Raw genomic sequence first — 12,274 nt, 5'->3', positions numbered from 1 at the left:
AACTGAGATTGCAAGATGAACCACCATCGTCAAATCTGGAGGTATAGATAGCTACCTTTACTTTTTAAGCTACACTGTTTCATAAATTTGCATGTAGCTTAGTTATTAACAACAACTCTTCTTAAAAGCTAACCAGAAATTATACCTTACGTCATTATCAGTCTAATATTTTCATATTAACAATATTGATTTTGTTTAACTCAAAAGAATACACAAACCAAACTCAAAGATAAAATTCATCCAAAGAGAGATTTTTTTTTGTTTTTTTAGAAAACTTAAGGAAATTGCTTAACATAAGAATTTTTTTTTTTTGGTCTTTGTGTGAAATACCACCCTGCTTAACATTTTTTCAGAAATATTCTCATCCTGCACCAGATATGATATATTTTTCTGAACCAAAAACTAGCTCTATGTGTTGGGTATATAAGTATAGTCCAGGACTGCACAAAACCTGGACATTCCATTAGTCCACTTCCCATGCTGACCCCAACCTTCCTACTCATGGGAGTTCTATCTCCTCTCCCAGCAGGCTGTTCCATTGCAGGATCTCTGCATTCTCAAAGAGGTACTACAGAGAGTGGTATGGAAGGTAGAAAATGTCTAGATTTGGAGTCAGGACACCTGGGTTCTAGCTGAGGCTTTGTCACTGACAAACTGTTGTCACCCTGTTTCCTAACTCATAAATTGGTATGAGAAATGCCACCCCACATACCTCACATGATTACTGCAAAGAATCAACACCCACTTCGTGAGTGACAAAACCCTATGGTGGGGTATCATTGTAATAGAAGCTAGCATTAGAGTCACTTATTTCTTTATACTTACTATTCCGTGCTCCTTGGTGTTTGACTGATTGATTGTTTGATTATAGTCATTGACATTTTTGTCATGGTCATTCCTCAGTCCCTAGGCAAGAAGTTCTTAAGAGTAACTGATCTATGGCCTCCTACTCTCTATCACTATTTGTCTGAAGCCAAAGAAACATATAGCATCAAGAAAAGAATTTTGTTTTACAGCCTAAGACAAGCTCAGGAAATCCCAAGAACATGCTGGTGTCATCAGCCAGAATCTTACAAATAAAAGTTTATTAAGTGTAACTCATCATTTCAACAGCTCCTAATGAACTGGCATCTATACCAAGACAAATGACAGGTGTAACAGGTTTTAGTAATCAGCAGTTGTTGCTTACCATCGCAGATGCAACACGGCTGACTTTGATGGGGTTCCCTCTACCAGAAAGGTCCATTTCTGCCTTGTCCATCACATACAGGCAAGCATCAAGGATGCCATCTTCAAACTATTTAGGAAAAAAATGAGAAACTGCTTAATGCCCACTCTGCAAGCAAGGCATTCTCCGATGAAAAAATAAAATGAAATCACAACCTAATATTTAGAAATGTGTATTTCCTATATAGTTATGTCCCATAATCTTTAGAGTGAAATGTTAAAGTAGAAGGAAAGAGACATCCTCTTTTATTTTTGGTAAAGTGAATAAGAACATAAAAGCAGGGCTGGCCCTTTGGCTCACTCGGGAGAGTGCAGTGCTGGTAGCGCTGAGGCCGTGGGTTCGGATCCTATATAGGGATGGCTGGTGCGCTCACTGGCTGAGCGTGGTGTGGACAACACTGTGCCGAGGGTTGCAATCCCCTTACCAGTCAAAAAAAAAAAAAAAAAAGAACATAAAAGCAAACCAGAAATAAAAATGGAACAACTGGAGAGCTGATGGACTCGGGGACCATGAACTGACTGGAAGTTCTTCAGAAAATGGAATAAGTTAATTTAGAAGATCTCTCCAACACATTGGCTCCAGAGCCTAAGGCGAAGGATTGAAAGATTTACTAAAGTCAGGCCACAGTTTCGAGCCCTTGAAAGTAACATGAGTCCCAAATAAAAATAAATAAATAAATAGATAAATAAACTTGGGGGGGGGGGGTGGGAAGAAAGTAACACGAGTTCTCATGCATCTTGAACATAAAGGTATATCACAGGTTAGCTTACACCTGATATGGGAGACCTCATGTAGTGAATGTCCCTCTAAGGTCTCCCTTCTTCTGAGAAAAGGTGGAGCCCAGCATCCAAGACAGGGCAGAAAGGCCTGGAGAAAGTAAATTATACTATCAAGGAAAGAACCTGGTACTGGTTCAATTTCCTTAAAAAAATCTGCTATGGGCAATACCAGAATTTCCTTAAAAAGGTATAAAGATCAAATAGTAACAAATGGCAAGACAGGGAGACTTTTCCTATACTGTAGCTCACTGGAATAGGAGAGTTCCTTGAATATAGAAACCTTGCATGTTACCTGTCCAACTACTTGTGACAGAAACCACAATCTTAATGGCTAATTACCATGTAAGTCTTTACTAAATCCAGTCAGAATACCAACTCTGGGTGTGCCTCAACCTGATGGGATGGATACGTGACAGGTAGTTATGCTAGCTCTTCTCTCAGCTGTGTTTGTGGGACATAGTAGCAACCAACTGGAGAGTTAAGGAAGTAGTCACGGAACTAATAATTTCATTGCATTGCTGCAAAAACTGCCTTGGCTGGTTATTTTGGCTGAAGGACCCAAAACAGTGGCCTCTTTGAATGATGGTAGATACAGACAGTGCCGGTGCTAAGGGTGCCCCCACAAAGGCATGCTGGCCAAGGAGACCCTGACTGTGCTTGGGACACCCTCCCAGTTTTCCTTGCTAGCCACCTTGATGACTTTTTTTCTTATTATATTAGCTATGTATAGATTGTCCCATTGGGGCCATAAGTAGAATCACACCTAAAGGCTTGGAATTAGGGACTCAAGGCAAAGACACCGAACAACAGGTGGTAGTCAAAGGTTGTATGTCACTGAGGAAGGAAGGGCTTGTAACCAGGGATCCAGGCAGGAATCCAAAAACAGGGCAAGCAAACATAGATCACAGCTCAGCAGGACATCAGAAAGGCAGGTGGCATGTAATTCTTAGGAATCAGGGTGCAGAGCTAGACACAAAGCCAGGGAGGCAAGATAAGAGCTTGTGATGGCAAGACACCAATGGTCAGGCTGGAGCAGTGGGTAGATAGACACATGGAGGTCCCTCACAGAAGTCAAAGCTAAGCATCAGGAGCCAAGTCAGTATCATGTGACTTAGTGTGGTCAGATTCCATGAAATCTCTCCCTGAATGCCCAGAACAATGATGCACAATTCCTGTCATCCCAGCCAAACTCTGAAAAATGACATATTCACTTCCTCCTATGTTGCTAATTAAAAATCATATTTTAATCAACAGGACATGAATTCATTTATGAAAAGATGGTAAAATATCATTCATTTGCTCCATTGTTAAAGACATTTGTAAGGAAGTAAAAGGAAGTAAAACCAGTGTAAAATAAAGAACAGCTTAGCTGTCAGGCTCACTTGCCTCATATCTGTTACAAATAGGCAAGATTCAGCACATTCATTAGAAACAAGTTATAATAAAGTAGTGTAACTGCACATGTGTGCTCATTTACTGATTCAGTATGATAGTTGTAATTATGTAATGCTTGGCTTGTGGCTGCTATTGTGTACTATGAGTCTAAAGGTAACTGCTCTGAACCACTGGTCGGCAGAGCATGGAGGGTCAGTGGCGCAGAGCCTGAGCTTGTCTTGGAGGAATAAAGCATGTCTGTAAAGTTCATATCTAAAGAATAAAGTTTGTCTACTTTGCATAAAGCTGCCAGAATCTTCCTTCAATGCCTGACTCATGACCTGCACAGGAAGGGGCAGAAGGATCTGAGATTCCTGCTTGACAACATCAAACTGAAATCATTAGAATTATTGAATATCTTAAAAAATACCATTTGCTACTTTATATCTAGGCAGTGACTTGAGGTTGTGGCTGATAAAATGCTTCTAGATAAAGTCCAGGGGGCTCACCTTTGGCAAAATGGTAACACTCTTTTCTAATTAGCCGTACCCTAGACTAACACTTTTGTTGTTGTTGTTGTTATGAATAAAGTTTATTTCTTTGAGTTGGGCACATACCCTGCAGTATTCTTTGCTTCATTATCAAAATGCCTTTCTTTATAAAAAAAAGGAACACTTCAGACCATTTCATGTTGACCTAATGAGATTTCACTGCACCAAGAAGCCAAAGCATTTCTCAATAGGATGCTACATTATCCACAGAGCTCTGGTCTCTGTAACAGTGTAATAACTGAAGATACATGGTTTAGGCTGATAAATTATGCAGTTTTCTTTATAAGCTTCCACTCCTATGGTCTCTGTCCTGGAGTCTCAGATCCTGGAAAGCAGGAAATTGTACTTGTCTAATATTGACATATGACACCCTGCAGTGATACATGTGACAAAAAAAGTAAGTAAAAACGTCCTTGACAATGACAAATTTTAAATGGCTCACCTGACCATAGCTCCAGCTTCTGCTCTTGATGTCACTGAAGTCTCCAAAAAAAATTACCCCGATGTCATTCAGGACATACTCTTCTCTTTCTCTCTCATTGTGCAGATACACAGCATCTTCTGCATTAGGATTTAAACATAATGACCATGACCAAACCAGACTGTTTTCAAATACTTGAAAGTTAATTTTGTCCCCTAAACTTAAATTTCATCAACAAATGAAAAAAAATGTCATTTGTTTCACGGAGCACAGCTCATTTCCCAACATTTTTAGCAATGGTGAACATCTTCAGCACCAAAGATCAGTGTGCAAATGACGACATTTGTCAGCAAAGTGCTGACAAACTCTGGCTCTTAAAGTTCCAAGCAGCACAATTAAATTGACATGTCTCATTAAACATTTTATAATTCCAGTACATCAGTAGTTTCAGAATCAGAATTCTACGATGCAGATGAAAATCTGTAACACAGATCAAAAAACAATTTCCAACCTCTTAAAGCTAATAGAAAAGCAGCTGAATTGAAAATGATTTCTAAAACAAATCTGGGACACATTAGAAGACAGCAACATCGTTTGTCATGTCTGGTTTGTGCCCATCGCTGACAGGAGGAGGGAGCCTACTCATTGTCTCATTTTAATGAAAAATACTTATGGATGTGTTGGTTGGTGTGCATGCCCGACCAGCTTCCCTGGTCTGCTTCCTCCATTGCAAGGACTTTTCCCCGCCTCTGGCTATAATCTCAGGAGGGCCACGCTGCCCATCTTCCTACTTAGTAATCAGTCTGGTGCTCACACCAAGGCATCACACCAGGGCATCTTTAGCACAGGCAGGACCAAAGAGGTGTAATTACACTCAGGTAAATTTGAGTGTTTGCAACAGTGTCGGTCTTGGTTCTGATTGGGAATATGGTTTGTTACATTTCTCTGGCTCGTGTATCCACTGTCTCTATTACCTTTTGGCTCTGTTCTCCTTCTCTGATCAGGTTATTATTACTCTCTGTATAGTAGTAGTTCACAACCTTGCCTGCACGTTAGAATCATCTGGGGAGATTTAAAAATTCCTGATGCTTGGACAGAACTATGGATCAACTAAATCAGAATCTCTGAGGTCAAGAGATCCAGGCATCAGGATTTTCATTTTGGTTTTTTCTTGAGCTCCTCAGTGATTCTGATAGGCAACCAAAGTTGGGAATAAGTGCTCTGGCCCTTTGCTCCTCAAAGGAAAGTTGGAAGACCAGCAGCATCTGGTCTGGTCCTGAAAGCTTCTGAGAAATGCAGAGTCTCAGGCCCCATCTCAGACCTATCGAGTCAGAATCTGCACGTTAACAAGATCCCCAGGGGGTTTATGCACACATTAAGGTTTGAGAAGCACTGCTCAGTCCAACCAACTTAAACCCCCCTTCTGGGCTGTCCTGTGGTTTTCACCAAATCCTTTGGTAATTTCTTGGTCTTGCCTACAGCACTTTCTTATATCATCTTCTTCATGTTCTCTGTCTCTTGCCTATTACTTGCCTGGTTTCTCCCAACTGTAAATACATCCACACACCACATTCACATATATACTTGGATGTCCAATAAACTGCACACATTTAGAGCATACAATTTCACAATCAAGATAAAAAACATTCATCACCCCAAAAGTTGTCTTGTGCCTCTTTGTGATCCCCACTCCTAATCCTGTCTACCCTGTGCCAGGGAACCATTCATCTGCTTTCTGTCACTGTAAATTAGTTTGCATTTGTCCAAAATTTTATGTAGATGGAATCACACAGTATGTGCTTTTTTGAAGGTCTGGCTTCTTTCACTCATACTCATGATTTTGAGGTTTATCCACGTTGTTGTGTGTATCAATAGCTCATTCTTTCCAAGCCTTTTAATCTTTCCAGAAGAATCCAGAGTAAGGTAGCAAGTGTGCCCTGGCTTCACTCAGCAAGTGTAAGCTTTGATGCCTCTAAACTGTTGGCCTGGCTGAGTTCTGGAGGCAGGATGTCATGTTTTAACAGCAATCTCTATATGGGCTGAAGTCCCCTAGACTGAAACTATAGCTTCATTTCCAAGTGGAACTCACCAGAGATAACACATAAAGAAGAGACAACTGAGTTTGAGGTCGGTATTTCTGAGTAAACGCATGAAAAAATACTTTTATTTTAAAAGAAAATAATGTGACAGTATGATGTTCTCAAAAGTCCTGAAAATTAAGGGCTTTTTGTGTTTTTATTCTTTTATGACAGTAATTTAACTGTTGTGTAAAATGCCTATTGTTGAAATAAACTTTCCTCTTAAGACAAATGAGGTCTGAAAGTGCTAATTTGGGAATGAAGCACGATGTTATAATGTTTTCCTTTAGTAAGAGATGTTCATGAACTTGTTCTACATGATATTACAGTGTATTATAAAGCTATTATACAAGTTAAGCTATTGGTGTAAAAATGGATTAATGGATCAAAATCGATAGCCCAGAAATAGGTGTAACTGTATGCATGTATCTATTTATGAAATTAATAATTAATAAAGAAAATGTCAAAGGGGATGATTGGAGTGTTCATTAAATTCAGTTGAGAAAAATTGGTTGTTTGAAAAAAGCAAATTTTCTGTACATCAAAATAAACTGCAAATTAATTAAAAATCTGAATTTAAAAAATGAATGCATAAGATATCTGGAATAAAATGAAGGTAAATATTTACTTGATTTCTAGATGAGAAAGTTTTATCCAAACAAAAATAATAGAAAGAATAAAAAAAGAAAACGATCAATGCATTTTATTTAATATAAATGTAAAAATTTTGAATTTCAGATATAAAATTTAAAGCATATAACAAACTAGGGAAATATCTGCAATAATAGGAAATGTTAGTGAATTTTCCTTATGTGTAAAGAATCTCAATAGGTAATAATAAAATACCTGCTTTACCTTTAGGTATATACGAGTACATAACATATACATATGTATTTAAATTTATAATACTCAATACCAGCTAGTGTATGCTGCACTGCCAGTCTATTGCTGGGATTGTAATTGTTGCAATATTTTGAAAAGCAACTTGGTGATTGTATAATTAGCTTTGAAAATACTCATGGTCTTTGATCTAGAGAATGAGTCTATCCTGTGGAAATAATTCAGAGATGAGCTGAAAACATATGCATGACATTTGCTCATTAGAGTATTACTTTCAATAATTAAAAAAAACTGGGAGAAAATCTACATTCCCCCCCAATATTTCCACATGGTGTAACAGTCTATCGCCATTAAAATATACTTTGGAAGAATGTTTGGAAACTGCACGTGTAGCAAAGTGAAAACTTAAATGTGGAACACAAATCCTATATGAAACATGTACAATTATGTGCAAGAGTAAGTAAAAAGCCTGAAGGTAATTTGGTCAAGATAACTGATACATTCATCTACCACCGTTATTACTGAAGATTGCTTGAAATGACTAAAAAAAATACACGCACTAAATTCACAATATTGGGGAAAGAATGCCATCAGTATCTCTAGAAGAAGCGAGGAATTTCTGGAACAGAAAAATGCAAAGAATGGAAAGGTACGAGAAGACACATGGAAGACATTCACAAAGTCCAACATCCACCCGAAGGGCATTTTATTGTAAGAGAACACAGAAAAATAAGGGGAAAAAAATCATCAAGGATATAAAAGGAAAAAATTCCCAGAGCTGAAGAAAGACTTTCCAAACATGGTGAATTAAATACATTCAGCTTTTTGTACGTCAATCATACCTCAATCAAGCGGTTTTTTAAAAAGTTTGTCTGACAACCCCCCACAAAATAAAATAAATAAATTGCAATTTCTAACTCTGTCCACCAAAAAGAACTAGAAAAAACAACAGTGTTGCAGCAATGAGTGTCCTAGAGCTTGGATTATGGTTTGCATGTACCATCTCCCTCTACTCCCAACAAAAGAAATGACTCGTTTCACTCATTACAGCTCTGGATCAGGAAATGTACAAGACTAGCCTGAAACATGTCTTCCTGCCAGAAAACAAGGAAGTTATCAAAGATTGTAGAGGTCATGACAAAGGAATCAGAAGCCAGCTTAAAGGGGCTCCCTCTTGTCAAGGGTAGAAAAATTCAAATATTGAAAATAACAGTCACTGCAAAGATTACAGCACATCAAATATTTCAATATTCATAAATTCATAGTGCTTTTTAAAGCCCATTGGTTACCTCTGCAGAGTTCTAGGAACCAACTCATTAATCCAAAAACTGAGAAATAAGGAAGGAAACAGGTATCCAGACTTTCTTATGTGAATTTTATCTCAAGGCGACAAAATAATTGATGCTAATAAATGCAGAAGGCATGGTAGAATTAGAGTAGCACCATTTTGCAATCCCTAATGAAATAATGAATGGAGGCTGAAATCATTAGTTAAAAGGAGAGCTTCATAATAGATGGATGAGACTAATAAACCTGATCCTATTGATAAATCTAAGGACATGTATCTCCTGATAGAAGGAATGCCCAGGGAAACACATGGCATGATTTACAAAGTATTTTTGTTCTCCCCCACCCGCCTCTCTTGAATCTGATGGAGTCTCTAGATCTATAGATCTACCAACTGCTTAACAGAAAATACCACAGGGGTCAGAGAAACATATTTTATGACACTGGGGGATGGAGTGGTTCAGCAACAAGTTTATGGTCTGAAACAAAAACAAAAACAAAAACAAAAACAAAACCTCCAAAATAAATGAAGAGGATTGCTCTGAAGTAAAAGATGCTAACCAAGTTTAATTTATAGACCTTGATTCAAACAAACAAACTACAGAAAGATATTTTTTTAGACATTGGGGAAATTGGATAAGGACTGGTCATTAGATAATACCAGGGAATTCTTGTTGATTTTATTAGTTCTAATAATTATATGTACACACATATATTAGGGTACTTCAAAAAGTCCATGAAAAGATTTGTGTTACCTTTCAATTCTATTTTTACACAAACTTTTTGAAAAGTTCTTTTAGTCATGCATTGCATAATGATGCTTCAGTCACCAACAAACCAAATACATAAGGGTAGTCTTATAAGTTTATAATGGAGCTGAAAAATTCCTGTTGTCTAAGCCATGGTAATGTCATAGGGCAGTGTATTGCTCATGTGGTTGTGGTGATGCTGGCTAGCAGCAGCAGGGTATATCATATAGCCTAGGTGTGCAGTTGGCTATACCATTTAGGTTTGTGTAAGTGCACTCTGTGATGTTTGCACAATGATGCATTTCTCAGAACACATTTCCCTCATTAAGGGATGCATGGCTGTATATATACAAAATATATATACACATATATAATACATACACATATATATAATATACACATACATACACACATACATAAATGCAAACACACAAACATACTAGTGTATATAGTCAATGCAAACCCAACCAAAATTCCTCTCAGACTTTTTTAGAACTATGCATGCAGATGCAAAAGCTTATCTGGAAGAAACAATGTGAAAAAAACTAGCTAAAAAAATAAAAGGTTGAAAAAGAAGAAAAATTGGGGGACTTGCCAATGGTAAATCGAACTTTGGGCTCCAATTTATACTTTCCTTTCCCTGGGAACTTGCAGTCCTTCCCTCTAAGGTGGAATATGCCCTCTTGACTTTTGACTTACTTTGGTTAATGGCATATCGGTAGAAGCAGGGGTCTGAAACACATTTGCACAGCTGAACATGTGCTCTTACAACTCTGCTATCACCATGAGCAAAACAAGCCCCAGAAGCCCGCTGGTCAAGGGAGGCTGAGCACCTCTGTAGCTGTGCAGGGAGAGGGGAGCTTCTCTAGCTGTTCCCACTGGAAGCACAGCTGGCCAGTCAAGCCCAGCCTAGATGAGCCCAACCCCAGCCAAGCTCCAGATCCATGAGGATAAATACTTACTGTTGTGTACCACTAACATTTTTTGGTTCTTTCCTATGTATTGTCACTGTGGTTATAGCTAACTGAAATAAAGATCTAATTAAAACTGATATTGGCACAGTAATAGACAAATGTATGGACGGAGCTAGGTGTGTATTATATTTCAGTGTATGATAAAGGTGGCATTAAAAAGCAATGGGTCATGATAGATCTGATCAACACATGGTGTTTTGACAACTGGCTATCCATGTAAGAAAAAAGAATTCAAATAAGATCTCTTTCTCCCACCATAAACAAAATTTATCTGTAGATTTAAGAAGTGCATGTGTGCTTCGTCCTGTCAATCTTTAACTCATCTAACATGTTCCAGATATGAACAAGTTGAGAAACATAACATTCAATAAATATGGGAGGGTTGGAGGGTACTTCAAAAAGTTTGTGAAGAAAAAGAATGAAAAGATATTATTAAACTTTCCATAAACTTTTTGAAGACTGCTCCTATATGAAAAGATGCTCAACTTCATGAATAATGAGACATACAAACTAAAATAACTATAACTATGAAATACCAATGAAATACCATGATTTTCCTACCATACAGGCAAATATTTATATCTAGGGCAATGAGGGTATGAGGAACAGACACTCTCATGTGCAAGGGTACTTTAAAATGCTAGTGGAAAAATAGAATTAAATGACAATACAAATCTTGCCATGAACTTTTTGAAGTACCCTTGTACTATAGCTGTAGTTTAAAATAGTGCATCCTTTTTATAGGGTAATTTGGCAGTATCTATGCAAATTTAAAATGTAAATTCACTTTAATCAAGCAACGATATTTCCTTGTTCAGAAACACATTTGTACAAAATGTATGTATGTGCAACATTCAATGCAGTGTGGTATTGAATGAAAAAACGGGAAACAATCCAAACAGTTGTAAATAAAACATCAAATCAATTACAATATAACCACGCCAAGCACCCATTGAAAAGGGTATGTGTGTACTGATACAGAAAACTCTCCAAGCTATATTGTGTGAGAAAGTAAGGTACAGAGCAACATGTGTAACACAATCTTACTTGTGGTTATGAAAATCCAAACTCTAAAGATGTATATATGATGTTAGAACGTAAAATTATAGCAAAACATCTGGAACATACACACAGTTAAAGTTGATTTTCTAGGATCAGAAGGTTGGCGAAAGTAAAAGTTCACTTTTGACAATTTATATGTCTGCATGTATGTATTTAAAAAGGACAATGTATTCAATCATCAATTAAAAATTAAAGTAATTCAAAACTACATTAAATGGATGAAAATACAACAAACTGTTAGCAGCTGGTGTCTCTGATTTGCAGATCTCTGAGTTCTTTTTATGCTTTCATTATTTTTTATTTGAATAACAAGACTTTCATCATCAGAAAAAGGCTATTTAAAAAACGTGTTTGCATTTAAGTGAAGCTACCTACTTGATAAGAGGTTAACAAGTCTAACTTTTAGGTATTAATTTTTCTTTAAGAACAATAGGGTTATGCTCTTTTTATTATCAATGTCTTTATCAAATATAATCACATAAACATAACTTTTCCTCCCTTTCCTTTCCAGCACAGGCTGGATTAAACTTGTTCCTTTAGTGCCCTATGGATGCTGGGGTAACATTCATCCCACTGTATGGAGATTGTTCTTTAATTTAATTATTCATTGAACAAGCATGTGTTTAGTATTTACTATGTGCCAGGAGCTTTCTAAGTGCTGCGTAAAAACAAAACAACTCATTAAAACTCATAACATCCTTATGAGGAAGGTATCATATTATCCCCATTTTATAGATGAGGAAACTGAGGAAAAGAGAAGTCAAATAACTTCCCCAAGATCATACTGCGGCTAAGATGGGATGCTAGGATTCGAATGTTAAGCTGCCTTCCCAGTAGGTTGTGACTCTTGAGTCCAAGAGATCAGGTGACTGTATCCCCAGCATCTGACACAGTTTCTTGGAACATGCATAGTAGGAAATCAATAAATGTC

General features: G+C 37.3%; 1 protein-coding gene across 1 annotated transcript in view; it reads right to left on the bottom strand.

The window, feature by feature from the left end:
• F13A1 (coagulation factor XIII A chain) overlaps positions 1-12,274 on the bottom strand; it is a 165,180-nt gene that overhangs the window by 104,053 nt on the left and 48,853 nt on the right. Inside the window, exons 4-5 of the mRNA XM_063097934.1 lie at positions 4,375-4,493; positions 1,190-1,297 (exon numbers count right to left, since the gene is read on the bottom strand). Coding sequence (XP_062954004.1) covers positions 1,190-1,297; positions 4,375-4,493 — 227 coding nt within the window. The remainder of the gene's footprint in view (positions 1-1,189; positions 1,298-4,374; positions 4,494-12,274) is intronic.

This window comes from Cynocephalus volans, chromosome 5 (genome assembly GCF_027409185.1).
Source record: "Cynocephalus volans isolate mCynVol1 chromosome 5, mCynVol1.pri, whole genome shotgun sequence".
Taxonomy (NCBI): Eukaryota; Metazoa; Chordata; class Mammalia; order Dermoptera; family Cynocephalidae; genus Cynocephalus; species Cynocephalus volans.
This window is presented reverse-complemented; position numbering and strand designations above follow the sequence as displayed.